Source organism: Onychostruthus taczanowskii, unplaced genomic scaffold, assembly GCF_017590055.1.
Source record: "Onychostruthus taczanowskii isolate IOZ18803 unplaced genomic scaffold, ASM1759005v1 scaffold431, whole genome shotgun sequence".
In the NCBI taxonomy this organism is placed as follows: domain Eukaryota; kingdom Metazoa; phylum Chordata; class Aves; order Passeriformes; family Passeridae; genus Onychostruthus; species Onychostruthus taczanowskii.
This window is the reverse complement of record NW_024501804.1, coordinates 7,727-23,752: the sequence shown is the minus strand read 5'-3', so window position 1 is coordinate 23,752 and position 16,026 is coordinate 7,727. Positions and strand designations below refer to the sequence as shown.

The 16,026-nt window shown below is 53.1% G+C and overlaps 1 protein-coding gene across 1 annotated transcript; it reads right to left on the bottom strand.

The window, feature by feature from the left end:
• Positions 1 to 1,376: 1,376 nt before the first annotated feature.
• LOC121340938 (epoxide hydrolase 3-like) lies at positions 1,377 to 6,178 on the bottom strand (the record flags this gene model as incomplete). The annotated part of the gene is made up of 4 exons (XM_041414047.1): positions 6,071 to 6,178; positions 3,095 to 3,359; positions 2,733 to 2,815; positions 1,377 to 1,527 (listed from the first exon to the last, which is right to left on the bottom strand). Coding segments are annotated over exons 1-4 (543 nt in total), but the record flags the coding sequence as incomplete, so codon positions are not given.
• Positions 6,179 to 16,026: the final 9,848 nt, after the last annotated feature.

Sequence of the window (16,026 nt, the reverse complement as noted above, 5' to 3'; positions counted from 1 at the left end):
GATCACCCAAACCCAACTGGGATCACCCAAACCCAACCGGGATCATCCCAAACCCAACTGGGAACATCCCAAACCCAACCAGGATCACCCAAACCCAACTGGGATCACCCAAACCCAACTGGGATCAGTCAAACCCAACTGGGATATCCCAAACCCAACTGGGAGGTGCTGAATCACCCAAAAGTGGGGAAAAAATGGGGAAATTGGGTGGTGCTGAACCATCTGAAATTGGGGACAAATTGGGGAAAATGAGTGGGCTGAACCACCTGAAATTTGGGACAAAATGGGGAAATGGCTGGTGCTGAACCACCCGAAATTGGGGACAAAATGGTCGTGCTGAATCACCCAAAAGTGGGGAAAAAATGGGGAAATTGGTGGTGGTGAATCACCCAAAATTGGGGACAAAATGGCGAAATTGTGTGATGCTGAACCAGCCGAAATTGGCGGAAAAATGGGAGAATCAGTGGTGCTGAATCACCCAAAACTGGGAACAAAATGGGGGAAATGGGTGGTGCTGAACCATCAAAAATTTGGGACAAAATGGGGGAAATGGGTGGTGCTAAACCAGCCGAAATTGGGGACAAAATGGGGGTGCTGAATCACCCAAAAGTGGGGAAAAATGGGGGAAATGGGTGGTGGTGAATCACCCAAAATTGGGGACAAAATGGGGAAATTGGGTGATGCTGAACCACCCAAAATTGGCGGAAAAATGGTGGTGCTGAACCACCCGAAATTGGGGAAAAAATGGGGGAATCAGTGGTGCTGAATCACCCAAAATTTGGGACAAAATGGGGGAAATGGGTGGTGCTGAACCACCCGAAATGGGGGACAAAATGGGGGAAATTGGGAGTGTCAGGAACCCAAAAATGGGGGACAAAATGGGGAAATTGGGGGTTGGGGGTGTTGGGACCCTGAAAATTTGGGACAAAATGGGGGAAATGATGACAAAATGGAGGACACGAGGTCTGGGTGACATCAACCCCTCAAAACTGGCGACAAAATGGGGGAAATGAGGGTTGGGGGGGTGCCACCACTCCCCAAAATTGGGGACAAAGTGGGAGAAACAAGGTTTGGATGATATCAACCCCCAAAAATTGGGGACAAAGATGGAGACGTGAGGTCTGGGTGACATCAAGCCCCAAAAATTGGGGACAAAGAGGGGGAAACGGCGACTGGGTGGTGTCACCACCCCTGAAATTGGGGACAAAAAGGGGGACGTCACTTTGGGGCTGGGAATCGCCCTTTTGGGGGTTTCTTGAGGAGCTCCTTGGGGTTGGAGATGGCAGCGAGGGGACAGAGGGGACAATGAGGGGACAATGAGGGGACAGGGAGGGGACAGAGGGGATAATGAGGGGATGGCGGGACAGGGATGGGACAGAGGGGACACTGAGGGGACAGGGAGGGGACAGGGGGGACAGCTGACCTGGAAGTCGGCCAGGGACAGCAGCAGCTCGGGCAGCCAGGGCAGCTGGAACAGGAACAGGTAACAGGAACGGAGCAGCTGCGACGGGTGACGGGCTGAGAACGCTGTGACAGCACAGGGACACCGTGGGGACAGGGACAGGGACACCGTGGGGACAGGGACATCGTGGGGACGGGGACAGGGACACCGTGGGGACAGGGACACCGTGGGGACGGGGACAGGGACATCATGGGGATGGGGACATCATGGGGACAGGGACAGGGGACATCATGGGGACGGGGACAGGGACATCGTGAGGAGACAGGGACACCGTGGGGATGGGGACACCCCCAGTGTCCCCTCGTGTCCCCAATGTCCCCAAGGTGTCCCCAATGTCCCAATGCCCCAAATGTCCCCAGTGTCCCCAATATCCCCTCATGTCCCCAGTGTCCCCAACCTCCCCAATGTCCCCAGAGTGTCCCCAATGCTCCCAATCCCCCCAGTGTCCCCAAATGTCCCCAAGATGTCCCAAATGTCCCAATGCCCCAAATGTCCCCACTATCCCTGATGTCCCCAGTGTCCCCAATCCCCCTGCTGTCCCCACTGTCCCCAATGTCCCCATTGCCCCGACCCCCCTGCTGTCCTCATTGTCCCCAGTGTCCTCAATCCTCCCACTGTCCCCGCTGTCCCCAATCCCCCTGACACTGGGGACACTGGGGACACCTGGGGACACGGGGGACACCTGGGGACACCTGGGGACACCTGGGGACACTGGGGACACTGGGGACACCTGGGGACACTGGGGACAGTGGGGACACCAGGACAGCTGGGGATGCCTGGGGACACTGGGGACACGGGGACACCTGGGGACACCTGGGGACAGCGGGACACTGGGGACAGCTGGGGACGCTGGGACAGCTGGGGATAGTGGGACCCTGGGGACACCTGGGGACACCCGGACATGCAGGGGACACCTGGGGACACCTGGGGACAACTGGGGATAGCGGTAGCACTGCGGGGACAGGCTCAGGGACAGGAGTGGGGTGGGCATGGGGACATTTGGGGACACTTGGGGACATTTGGTGACATTTGGTGACACCTTGGGGGCACCTTGGGGACCCTTGGGGACACTTGGGGGCACGTGGAGGACACTTGGGGGACCCGGTAGGCACCTGGGGGACACATGAGGGACCCTTGGGGACCCTTGGGGACACTTGGGGACATTCGGTGACACCTTGGGGACACCTTGGGGACCCTCGGGGACCCTTGGGGACACTTGAGGACCCTTGGGGACACTTGGGGACACTTGGGGACATTTGGGGACACTGACCAGTTCTGGGGGAAGCCGTGGAGCAGCAGCATCAGGGGGGCACCGGGGGGACCCCGAGTGACGTAATGGAGGCGCAGCCCCGATCGGGGAGATGGGGGGGCCATCGGGGGGGGTGACACAGGGGACAGGGACACCTTGGGGACACCCCCAAATCAGCCCCTCCCCCCGCAGGGACCCCGCCCCCCGGATCTGTCCCAGGAGGAGCCACCGGAGTTGTCACCGCTGGGGGCGTCCCCAAAGCCACCCCGAAGACCCCAAAATTCCCCTCCCCCAATGTCCCCAATGTCCCCAATGCCCCCGCTGTCCCCAGTGTCCCCAGTGTCCCCAGTGTCCCCAACACCCCCAATGCCCCCGGTGTCCCTGACCCGCAGCCGCAGGTGCCGGTGCTCCCCGAAGGTGCCGTCGTTCAGCCCGGGCGGGGCCGTGTCCCTGCGCTGCCACCCGAATGTCGCGCGGGGCCCGCGGCGCAGCAGCAGCGCCACCCCCCAGAGGCCGAAGGCCACCCCCGAGGCCACCGCGGCCACCGCGAGGCCACCGCGGGCCAGCAGCCCCCGCAGCGCCAGCAGCAAACGCGTGGGGGCCAGCAGCAGCGACAGCAGGCGGCGCGGCATGGGGACAGCGGGACACCTGGGGGGACAGGGACATGGGGACACTTGGGGACAGCGGGGACACCTGGGGGGACAGGGACAGCTGGGGACAGTGGGGACAGCTGGAGGGACAGGGACATGGGGACAGTGGGGACAGCGGGGACATGGGGACAGCTGGGGATACAGGGACATGGGGACAGCGGGGACACCTGGGGACAAAGGGACAGCTGGGGACAGCGGGACACCTGGGGGGACAGGGACATGGGGACACTTGGGGACAGCGGGGACACCTGGGGGGACAGGGACAGCTGGGGACAGTGGGGACAGCTGGAGGGACAGGGACATGGGGACACTTGGGGACAGTGGGACACCTGGGGACAGCTGGGACACCTGGGGGGACATGGGGACAGCTGGGGATACAGGGACATGGGGACAGCGGGGACACCTGGGGGGACAGGGACAGATGGGACACGTGGGGACAGCTGGGGACATCTGGGGGGACAAAGGGACACGGGGACAGCAGGGACACCTGGGGACAAAGGGACAGCGGGGACAGCTGGGGATGCAGGGACATGGGGACAGCTGGGGACACCTGGGGGAAAGGGACACCTGGGGACAAAGGGACAGGGGTATGGGGACAGCTGGGGACAATGTGGGGACAGCTGGGGATAAAGCGGGGACACCTTGGGGACAGCTGGGGACACAGGGACAGGGGGACACTGCGGGGACACCTGGCTGTCCCATCCCCAAGGTGTCCCCTATGGCAGGGTGGCCTTGTCACCGATGTCCCACGGCCCCAGGGTGTCCCAACCTCATGGTGGCCCTGTCCCCAGAGTGTCCCCATTGTCCCCAAAGCCCCCAGGGTATCCTCAAAGTCCCCACCTTGTCCCCATTGTCCCCTGAGTGTCCCCATCGTCCCCACAGCCCCTGCAGTGTCCCCACCTTGTCCCCATTGTCCCCACCTTGTCCCCACGGTCTCCACAGTGTCCCCATTGTCCCCAAAGCCCCCAGGGTGTCCCCACGGTGTCCCCACGGTGTCCCCATTGTCCCCACCTTGTCCCCTCAGTGCCCCAAAGCCCCCAGGGTGTCCCCTCAGTGTCCCCTCAGTGTCCCCACTGTCCCCACCTTGTCCCCACGGCCTCCGCGGTGCCGTTCCCAGGATGTGCCACCACCTGTCCCAGTTCCCAGGTGTCACCAGCCCTGGGTGTCACCACCACCCCCAGAATGTCCCCGTTCCCAGAATGTCACCACCCCCAGGGTGTCACCATTGTCTGGGTGCCACCACCCCCAGAATGTCACCACCCCTGGGTGTCACCACCCCTGGGTGTCCCTGTTCCTTGGGTGTCACCATTGTCCGGGTGTCACCACCCCCTGGGTGGCACTGTCAGGAGTGTCACCACCCCCAGAGTGTCACCACCCCCAGAATGTCCCCGTTCTTTGGATGTCACCACGCCTGGGTGTCCCTGTTCCTTGGGTGTCACCACCCCTGGGTGTCACCATCAGGAGTGTCACAATTGTCTGGGTGCCACCACCCCCAGAATGTCCCCATTCCTTGGATGTCACCATCCCCTGGGTGGCACTGTCACGGGTGTCACCATCCCCAGTGTCACCACCCCCTGGGTGTCACCATTCCTTGGATGTCATGCCCCGGGTGTCACTGTCACGGGTGTCACCATGCCCCGGGTGTCACTGTCACGGGTGTCACCATCCCCAGAGTGTCACCACCCCTGGGTGTCACTGTCACGGGTGTCACCATCCCCCGGGTGTCACTGTCACGGGTGTCACCATCCCCAGTGTCACCACCCCTGGGTGGCACTGTCACGGGTGTCACCATGCCCCGGGTGTCACTGTCACGGGTGTCACCATCCCCAGAGTGTCACCACCCCTGGGTGTCACTGTCACAGGTGTCACCATCCCCAGAGTGTCACCACCCCCTGGGTGTCACCATTCCTTGGATGTCACCACCCCCACGGTGGCACTGTCAGGGGTGTCACCATGCCCCTGGGTGTCACCATCGTCTGGGTGGCACTGCCAGGAGTGTCACCATGCCCTGGGTGTCCCTGTTCCTTGGATGTCACCATTGTCCCGGTGTCACCATCCCAGAGTGGGACTGTCAGGAGTGTCACCATTGTCCCGGTGTCCCCATGCCCCGGGTGTCACTGTCACGGGTGTCGCCATTGTCCGGGTGTCCCCATGCCCTGGGTGTCACTGTCACGGGTGTCACCATCCCCAGAGTGTCACCACCCCTGGGTGTCACTGTCAGGGGTGTCGCCATTGTCCGGGTGTCACTGTCACGGGTGTCACCATCCCCTGGGTGGAACTGTCAGGGGTGTCACCATCCCCAGAGTGTCACCACCCCTGGGTGGCACCACTGTCCGGGTGTCACCGCCCCCAAGATGTCACCACCCCACGAGTGCCACCACCCCCAGGGTGGCACCGCCACAGCCCTGAGGTGTCTCTGTCACGGTGTCCTTGTCACGACATGTCACGACATTGGGCTGTCCCTGTCCCTGGGGTGTCACTGTCACCGTGTCGCTGTCCCCAAGGGTGTCCCTGGGGTGTCCCTGTCACGGTGTCCTTGTCACAACGTGTCACGACATTGGGCTGTCCCTGTCACAGGGCAGGTGTCCCTGTCACCGTGTCCCTGTCCCCAAGGGTGTCCCTGTCCCTGGGGTGTCCCTGTCACGGTGTCCTTGTCACGACATGTCACGACATTGGGCTGTCCCTGTCCCCAAGGGGCTGTCACCACACCGGGCTGTCCCCGTCGCTGTCCCTCTCCGGCGCTGTCGCGACATTGGGCCGTCCTTGTCGCCGCGCGGGGCTCTCCCAGCCCCTCCTCTGTCGCGACACCGCCGCAGGGCGTCCCCCCCTCCCCGCCGGCCCCGCCCCCCGGCGCTGATTGGACGGCGGAAAGAGGAGGCGGGACCTTCCGAAAGCAGCCAATGAAAAGCGAGAGGCGTGGCCTGGACTCGGTGGGCGTGGCCTTCACTCAAAAGGGGGCGTGGCCACGGGATATTTTTGTTAATTTTTGGGTTTTTTTTCTCCTTTTTTTCAACTTTTTGCGGCGTTTTTTGCCTTTTCCGCGTTTGTTCCTTTTTAGTTTTTGCCTTTTTTGTCGCTTTCGCGTCTTTTGGGGCCCTTTTGTCCTCCAAAGTTTTATTTGTTCTTAATTTTTGACCTTTTTTCCCTATTTTTAAACCTTTTTCTCCCCTTTTTCATTCCGTTTTTCCTTTTCCTTATTTTTATATTTTTGGTCATTTTAATTTTTTTTTTTTTTTTGGCCTTTCCTGATTTATTTTTCTATTTTCCCCCAATTTTCTTCTGTTTTTTTCCCCCTTTCCTTTCCCCCTTTCTACAAATTTAAACCTTAAAAATCTAAAAATCCAATTGAAAAAAATTCAATTTAAACAAAAATCTCAAATTCCGTCGATTCTGGCTTCAAAATTCCCAAACTTGACCTTTTAAAATTTCAATTTTTTACCATTTCAGGTCGAATTTTGGCTTTTTAAAAATTAATTTTAAAATTTTGATTTTAAAACATCAAAACTTTCAACTTCTAAAAGTCTCAATTTCTGTCGATTTTCCACCAAAATCCTCAAAATTTGGATTTGAAATTTCCAATTTTTGCAAATTTCCACTGAAACCTTTGGAATTTCAATTAAAAAAAAATCTCAATTTCCATTGAATCGATCAAAATTTGGATTTAAAATTCCCAATTTCTGCCAATTTCCACTTAAAATTCCCAATTTCTGCCAATTTCCACCAAAATATTCAAAAATTGGATTTAAAATTTCCAATTTCTGTCAATTTCCACTTCAAAATTCCCAATTTCTGTCAATTACCACTGAAACCTGCAAAATTTGGATTTAAAATTCCCAATTTCTGTCAATTTCCACCAAAATCTTCAAAAATTGGATTTTAAATTCCCAATTTCTGTCGATTTCCACTGAAACCTTCAAAATTTGAATTTAACATTCCCAATTTCTGTCAATTTCCCCACCTCAAATTCCCGTTTTACCGAAAATATTTTGAATTTTAATTCCCATTTTTCCTCCTTTCCCCCCGTTTTCCCCCCTCCCCCTCCCTTTAAATTTTTGGGGATAAAACCGGGGTGGAAAAACCCGAAAATTCCATTTTTTTGTTTCATTTTTTTTTTTTTTTTGGTGTTTTTTATACAAAACCAAACTCGCAGCGTTTTTTATTCCACGATCGGCGAAACCCCGGCGCGGGAATTCCGGGGGGAAAAAACCCAACCCAAATAAAATTAATTAATTATTAATAATTAATCCAACCCCGGGGGGGGAGGGGAGGGGGAAACGGGGAGAATTCCCGGGATTTTGGGCAAAAAGGGAGCGATGGGATATAAAAAAAAAAGTGAATTAAAAAGGGGAAAAATGGGGGGAAAATGGGAATTTTTTTAAATAAAAAATTCCGGGCGTGGCGGCGATTTTGGGGGGAAAGGGGGAGGGGAGGGAGGGGAAAGGGGGAAATTAAAAAATTAAGGAATTTATAAAAAATGAGTGAAAAAGGAGGAAAAAATGGGGGAAAAGGAGGAAAAAAATGGGGGAAAATGGGGGGAAAAGGAGGAAAAAAATGGGGGGAAAAATAGGAGGAAAAAATGAGAAAAAAATGGAAAAAAAAAGAGGAAAAAATGGGGGAGAAAGGAGGAAAAAAATGGAAAAAATGGGGAAAAAGGGAATTTTTAAGGGAGAAATTGAAATTAAAAAAGGAAACGAGGGAAAATAAAAAGGAATTAAAGGGGGGAAAAAAAAGATAAAAAATGTGGGAGAAAAGGAGAAAAATCAGGGAAAATGTAGAAAGGGAAGGGGATGGAAGGAGGGAAAGAAAAAAGGGAAAAAATTAAAAATGGGAATAAAAAAGAAAATTAGAAATAAAAGGGAAAAACAGAAAAAAGGGAAAAAAAAGGAAAAGAAGAAGGAAAATAAAAAGAGAAAATCAGGGGAAAATTGAGAAAAATGTCAGGGAAAAAGAGAAAAAATCAGAGAAAAAAGAAAAGAAAATCAGGAAAAAATTGAAAAAAAATCGAAAATCTCAGGGAAAATTTGAAATAAAAAAAGCAAAAGATCTTGAAAAAATGGAAAAAATCATGAAATTTGAAAAAATCAGGAGAGAAAAGAAAAAATTGGGGAAAATTGAAAAAAAATCATGCAGAAATTAAAAAAATCAGTGGAAAAGTTTAAAAAAATTAGGAAAAAATTTTTAAAAATCTGGAAAAATTTGAAAAAAATCTAGGAAAAATTGGAAAGAAAATCAGGGGAAAATGGGGAAAATTGCACAAAATCAGGGGGAAAATTGAAAAAAAATCAGGGGAGAAATTTAAAAAGTTAATGGAGAAATGGGGGAAAAATCAGGGGAAAAATCAGGAAAAAATTTAAAAAAAAATCGGGAAAAAATTTTAAAAAATCGGGGAAAAATAAAAAAAAAATCGGGGAAAAATTAAAAAAAATCAGGAAAAAATTTTTAAAAATAGGGAAAAAAGGGGAAAAAATCAGGAAAAATTAAAAAAAATCAGGAAAAAATTTTAAAAAAAATCGAGAAAAAATTAAAAAAAATCAGGAAAAAATTTAAAAAAAATAGGGAAAAAAGGGGAAAAAATCAGGAAAAAAAGGGAATTTTTGGGAAAGGAAGGGAAATAAAAAGGGAGGGAAAAAAATTGGGAAAACAGGAGAAATTCCAAGGAAAATCAGGAAAAGAGAAGGGGGGGAAGTCCCTGAGGCCGCGGGTGGGGGAGGGGCCCAAGGCAAAAAAACTTGGAATTCCGGGGTAAGGCAGCCCCGCCCCCGCTCCCATTCCCGAATTTTTTCCGATATTCAACGGAGAGTCCGAACTTCGTTTTTTTTTTTTTTTTTTTTTTTTTTCGTGGTGTTTTTGGCCAGGAAACTTTTTTTGGGTAATTTCGGGCTTTTTTGGGGGGCATTTTGGGCTTTTTTTGGGGCATTTTTGGGGCATTTTGGGCTTTTTTTGGGTAATTTCGGGCTTTTTTGGGGGGCATTTTGGGCTTTTTTTGGGGCATTTTTGGGGCATTTTGGGCTTTTTTTGGGTAATTTCGGGCTTTTTTGGGGGGCATTTTGGGCTTTTTTTGGGGCATTTTTGGGGCATTTTGGGCTTTTTTTGGGTAATTTCGGGCTTTTTTGGGGGGCATTTTGGGCTTTTTTTGGGGCATTTTTGGGGCATTTTGGGCTTTTTTTGGGGCATTTTTGGCTTTTTTGGGGGGCACTTTGGGCTTTTTGGGGCATTTTGGGCTTTTTTTGGGGCATTTTGGGATTTTTTGGGTAATTTTGGGGTTTTTTTGGGCTTTTTTTTTGGGTCATTTTGGGATTTTTTTGGGGCATTCTGGGCTTTTTGGGGGGCATTTTTGGGGTCATTTTGGGCTTTTTTGGGGCATTTTTGGAGGTCATTTTGGGGCATTTTGGGCTTTTTTTGGGGCATTTTTTGGGTAATTTCGGGCTTTTTTTTGGGTCATTTTGGGGTTTTTTTGGGGCATTTTTTTGGGTTATTTTGGGCTTTTTTTGGGGTCATTTTGGGGCATTTTTTTGGGTAATTTTGGGGGTTTTTTTGGGGCATTTTGGGCTTTTTTGGGGGGCATTTTTTTGGGTAATTTTGGGCTTTTTTTTGGGGTATTTTGGGTTTTTTTGGGGCATTTTGGACTTTTTTTGGGGCATTTTTTGGGTAATTTCGGGCTTTTTTTTGGGTCATTTTGGGCTTTTTTTCGGTCATTTTGGGCTTTTTTTGGGGCATTTTTTGGGTAATTTCGGGCTTTTTTTTGGGTCATTTTGGGCTTTTTTTCGGTCATTTTGGGCTTTTTTTGGGGCATTTTGGGACATTTTTGGGCCACTTCGCGTTTGTTTTGGGGCATTTCTGGTTTTTTTTTTTTTTAGGGGATATTTTGGGGTAATTTCTGGCCTTTTTGGGAAGTTTTTTTTTTTTTTTGGTAATTTCCGGATTTTCTGGAGCAATCTTGGGGTTATTTCTGGCTTTTTTTGGGGCATTTTTAAAATCTTTTCAAGCATTTTTTGGGTCATTTCTGGATTTTTTGGGGTATTTTTTGCATAATTTCCAGATTTACTGAGCATTTTTGGGGCCATTTTTGGGATTTTTTGGGAACATCCCAACCATTTCCCCCCAATTTTGGGGACCCTTTCCCAGGAATATTCTGATTATTCTCCCCATTTTCGGGGATCCATTTTGGGATTTTTTGGGAGCATCCCAACGATTTCCCCCCATTTTCAGGACCCATTTTCGGGATTTTTTGGGACCATCCCAACCATTTCCCCCCATTTTCGGGACCCATTTTTGGGATTTTTTGGGAACATCCCAACCATTTCCCCCCATTTTTGGGATTTTTTGGGAACATCCCAATGATTTCCCCCCATTTTCAGGACCCATTTTCGGGATTTTTTGGGACCATCCCAACCATTTCCCCCCATTTCCGGGATTTTCACCTGGGGAGTGACCACAGTGACCAGGAGTGACCACTGAGTGACCACAGTGACCACTGAGCATGGCTGAGTGACCATCAGTGACCACTGAGTGACCACAGTGACCAATGAACCACCACAGTGACCACTGAGTGACCAGGAACCCTGCAGTGCTCTAGACCCTCCTCGTTCTCCCGGGACCTAAAGAGTGACCAGCAGTGACCAGTGAGTGACCACAGTGAGCACTGAGGGACCAGGAAGCCCCCAGACTGTTCTAGAACCTCCTCATCCTCCCAGGTCCCTCTGAGTGACCAATGAGTGACCAATGAGTGACCAGTGAGTGACCAATGAGTGACCAGGAGTGACCACAGCGACCGTGAACCGGACACAAGTCAGGAAATGTGGGAATGGGGTCAGGGAGTGACCAGGAGTGGCTGTGGTGCTCCTGGTGGTGGCTCTGGTGTTCCTGCCGGTGTTTGTGCAGTTCCTGGTGATGGTTCTGGTGTCCCTGCTGGTGTTTGTGGTGATGTTCCTGGTGGTGTCTCTGGTGTCTCTGGTGGTGTTTGTGAAGGATCTGATGGTGGTTATGGTGTTCCTGGTGGTGTTTATGGAGTTCCTAGTCGTGTTCCTGGTGGTGTTTGTGAAGGATCTGATGGTGGCTATGATGTTCCTTGTGGTGTTTGTGGTGGCTCTGGTGGTGCTCCTGGTGGTGTTTCAAGAGTTCCTAGTGCTGCTCCTGGCGGTGTCTGTGGTGTCTCTGGTGGTGTTTGTGAAGGATCTGATGGGGGCTATGATGTTCCTTGTGGTGTTTGTGGTGGCTCTGGTGGTGCTCCTGGTGGTGTTTCAAGAGTTCCTAGTGCTGCTCCTGGCGGTGTCTGTGGTGTCTCTGGTGGTGTTTGTGGTGTTCCTGGCGGTGTTTGTGGTGTTCCTGGTGGTGTTTGTGGTGTTCCTGGTGCTGTTTGTCTCTGGTGGTGTTTGTGGAGTTCCTAGTGATGTTCCTGGTGGTGTTTGTGGAGCTCCTGATGGTGCTCCTGGTGGTGTTTGTGAAGGATCTGATGGTGGCTATGACATTCCTGGTGGTGTTTGTGGAATTCCTAGTGGTGTTCCCGGTGGTGTTTGTGGTGTCTCTGGTGGTGTTTGTGGAGTTCCTAGTGATGTTCCTGGTGGTGTTTGTGGTGTCCCTGGTGGTGTTTGTGATGTTCCTGGTGGTGTTTGTGGAGCTCCTGATGGTGCTCCTGGTGGTGTTTGTGAAGGATCTGATGGTGGCTATGACATTCCTGGTGGTGTTTGTGGAATTCCTAGTGGTGTTCCCAGTGGTGTCTGTGAAGGATCTGATGGTAGCTATGATGTTCCTGGTGGGGTTTGTGGAGCTCCTGATGGTGCTCCTGGTGGTGTTTCAAGAGTTACTAGTGCTGCTCATGGCGGTGTCTGTGGTGTCTCTGGTGGTGTTTGTGGAGCTCCTAATTGAGCTCCTGGTGGTGTTTGTGGAATTCCTAGTCGTGTTCCCGGTGGTGTTTGTGGAGAATCTGGTGGTGTTTGTAGAGCTCCTAGTGCTGTTCCTGGTGGTGTCTGTAGAGTTCCTAGTGGTGTTCCCAGTGGTGTCTGTGAAGGATCTGATGGTAGCTATGATGTTCCTGGTGGTGTTTGTGGTGTCTCTGCTGGCGTTTCTGGTGTTCCTGGTGGTGTTTGTAGTGTTCCTGGTGGGTGTTTGTGGAGTTCCTAATGGTGTTTGTGGAGTTCCTAGTGATGTTCCTGGTGGTGTTTGTAGCTATGATGTTCCTGCTGGTGTTCCTGGTGTCTCTGGTGGTGTTTGTGGAGTTCCTGGTGGTGTCTGTGATGGTGTCCCTGGTGGTGTTTCTGGTGTTCCTGGTGGTGTTCCTGGTGTCCCTGGTGGTGTTTATGGTGTTCCTGGTGCTGTTCCTGGCGGTGTCTGCGGTGTCTCTGGTGGTGTTTGTGGAGTTCCTGGTGGTGTCTGTGATGGTGTCCCTGGTGGTGTTCCTGGTGGTGTTTGTGGAGTTCCTGGTGGTGTTCCTGGTGTCCCTGGTGGTGTTTATGGTGTTCCTGGTGCTGTTCCTGGCGGTGTCTGCGGTGTCTCTGGTGGTGTTTATGGTGTCCCTGGTGGTGTTTGTGGTGTTCCTGATGTGTTCCTGCTGGTGTTTGTGGTGTTCCTGGTGCTGTTCCTGGTGATGTTTGTAGTGTCCCTGCTGGTGTTCCTGGTGTCTCTGCTGGTGTTTATGGTGTCTCCAGTGGTGTTTGTGGTGTTCCTGGTGCTGTTCCTGCTGGTGTTTCTGGTGTCCCTGGTGGTGTTTATGGTGTTCCTGGTGCTGTTCCTGGCGGTGTCTGCGGTGTCTCTGGTGGTGTTTATGGTGTCCCTGGTGGTGTTTGTGGTGTTCCTGATGTGTTCCTGCTGGTGTTTGTGGTGTTCCTGGTGCTGTTCCTGGCGGTGTCTGCGGTGTCTCTGGTGGTGTTTATGGTGTCCCTGGTGGTGTTTGTGGTGTTCCTGATGTGTTCCTGCTGGTCTTTGTGGTGTTCCTGGTGCTGTTCCTGGTGATGTTTGTAGTGTCCCTGCTGGTGTTCCTGGTGTCTCTGCTGGTGTTTATGGTGTCTCCAGTGGTGTTTGTGGTGTTCCTGGTGCTGTTCCTGCTGGTGTTTGTAGTGTCCCTGGTGGTGTTTATGGTGTCCCTGGTGGTGTTTGTAGTGTCCCTGCTGGTGTTTGTAGTGTCCCTGCTGGTGTTCCTGGTGTCCCTGCTGGTGTTTATGGTGTCCCTGCTGGTGTTTATGGTGTCCCTGCTGGTGTTTATGGTGTCCCTGCTGGTGTTTGTGGTGTTCCTGGTGCTGTTCCTGGCGGTGTCTGTGGAGCTCCTGCAGCTGCTGCCGGTGGCCGCGGCCGTGGAGTTCCTGGTGTCTTTGGTGGTGTTTCTGGTGTCTCTGATGGTGTTTGTGGTGTCTCTCGTGGTGTTTGTGGAGTTCCTGGTGTCTGTGATGGTGTTTGTGAAGGATCTGATGGTGGTTATGATGTCCCTGCTGGTGTTCCTGGTGTCTCTGGTGGTGTTCCTGGTGTCCCTGCTGGTGTTTGTGGTGTTCCTGGTGCTGTTCCTGCTGGTGTTTATGGTGTCCCTACTGGTGTCTGTGGTGTCTCTGGTGGTGTTTATGGTGTCCCTACTGGTGTTCCTGGTGTCTCTGGTGGTGTTTATGGTGTCTCCAGTGGTGTTTGTGGTGTTCCTGGTGCTGCTCCTGGCGGTGTCTGTGGAGCTCCTGCAGCTGCTGCCGGTGGCCGCGGCCGTGGCCTCACCTCATCCTCTCCTGCTCCCTCCTGAGCCGCTCCTTCTCGCGCTCCACCTGCTCGGCCTGGGCCTTGAGCGCCTTCTCGCGCTCCTCCTTCTCGCGCGCCGCCCGCTTGAACTGCTCGAAGGAGTCGCTCGAGGACTTGGCCGCCGCCGCCGGCGCCGCCGGGTGCTTCTGCACCAGCGACGCCCACGAGCCCATGTTCTTGATCTTCAGGTCCTGCCGGAGACAGCGGCCACCGCGGGGTCACCACGGGGCCACCGCGAGGTCACCACCGGCTCTGGGATGCACCAGAGCCGAGGTGGCCCCCATGGGATGCTCCAAAGGCTTTGTCCTGAGGAACTGGAGCCCTGGAGATCCCTCAGCCTGGAGGGGTCTCAGGGGGTTCTCCCTGATCCAACCCTGGAGTTCTCCAGGTCCCCCAGCCTGGAGGGGTCTCAGGGGGTTCTCCAGGTCCCCCAGCCTGGAGGGGTCTCAGGAGCTTCTCCCAGATCCAACCCTGGAGATCCCCCAGCCTGGAGGGGTCTCAGGGGCTTCTGTGAGACCAAATCCTGGAATTCTCCAGGTCCCTCAGCCCGGTGGGATCTCAGGGGCTTCTCCCGGATCCAACTCTGGAGATCCCCCAGCCCAGTGGGATCTCAGGGGCTTCTCCCAGATCCAACCCTGGAGTTCCCCCAGCCTGGAGGGATCTCAGGGGATTCTCCCAGACCCAACCCTGGAGATCCCTCAGCCTGGAAGGGTCTCAGGGGATTCTCCCAAACCCAACCCTGGAGTTCCCCCAGCCTGGTGGGATCTCAGGGTGGGAACTCCCAACCCTGGAGTTCTCCAGGTCCCTCAGCCTGGTGGGATCTCAGGAGCTTCTGTGAGACCAAATCCTGGAATTCTCCAGGTCCCTCAGCCTGGTGGGGTCTCAGGGGCTTCTCCCAGACCCAACCCTGGAGTTCTCCAGGTCCCCCAGCCTGGAGGGGTCTCAGGGGGTTCTCCAGGTCCCCCAGCCTGGAGGGGTCTCAGGAGCTTCTCCCAGATCCAACCCTGGAGATCCCCCAGCCTGGAGGGGTCTCAGGGGGTTCTCCAGGTCCCCCAGCCTGGAGGGGTCTCAGGAGCTTCTCCCAGATCCAACCCTGGAGATCCCCCAGCCCGAAATTTGGGAATTGCGGCTAAAAATTCGGGAATTATGGAGATTCATGGTCTCAAAATTGGGAATTCTGACCCCAAAATTGGGGATTCTGGGGGTCTCAGATCCCAAATTGGGCTGGGCCGGGGTCCTCCCCCCTCCAGGGGCTTCAGCTCTGGCCCTGCAAGCCCAAAAGCCGGCATCAGCGGGGCCGAGACCGAAATTTGGGAATTCTGGCTAAAAATTTGGGAATTACGGAGATTCATGGTCCCAAAATTGGGAATTCCGACCCCAAAATTGGGGATTCTGGGGGTCTCAGATCCCAAATTGGGCTGGGCCGGGGTCCTCCCCCCTCCAGGGGCTTCAGCTCCGGCCCTGCAAGGCCAAAACCCGGCATCAGCGGGGCCGAGCCCGAAATTTGGGAATTGCGGCTAAAAATTCGGGAATTATGGAGATTCATGGTCTCAAAATTGGGAATTCTGACCCCAAAATTGGGGATTCTGGGGGTCTCAGATCCCAAATTGGGCTGGGCCGGGGTCCTCCCCCCTCCAGGGGCTTCAGCTCCGGCCCTGCAAGCCCAAAAGCCGGCATCAGCGGGGCCGAGACCGAAATTTGGGAATTGCGGCTAAAAATTCGGGAATTATGGAGATTCATGGTCTCAAAATTGGGAATTCTGACCCCAAAATTGGGGATTCTGGGGGTCTCAGATCCCAAATTGGGCTGGGCCGGGGTCCTCCCCCCTCCAGGGGCTTCAGCTCTGGCCCTGCAAGCCCAAAAGCCGGCATCAGCGGGGCCGAGACCGAAATTTGGGAATTCTGGCTAAAAATTTGGGAATTATGGAAGTTTATGGTCCCAAAATTGGGAATTCT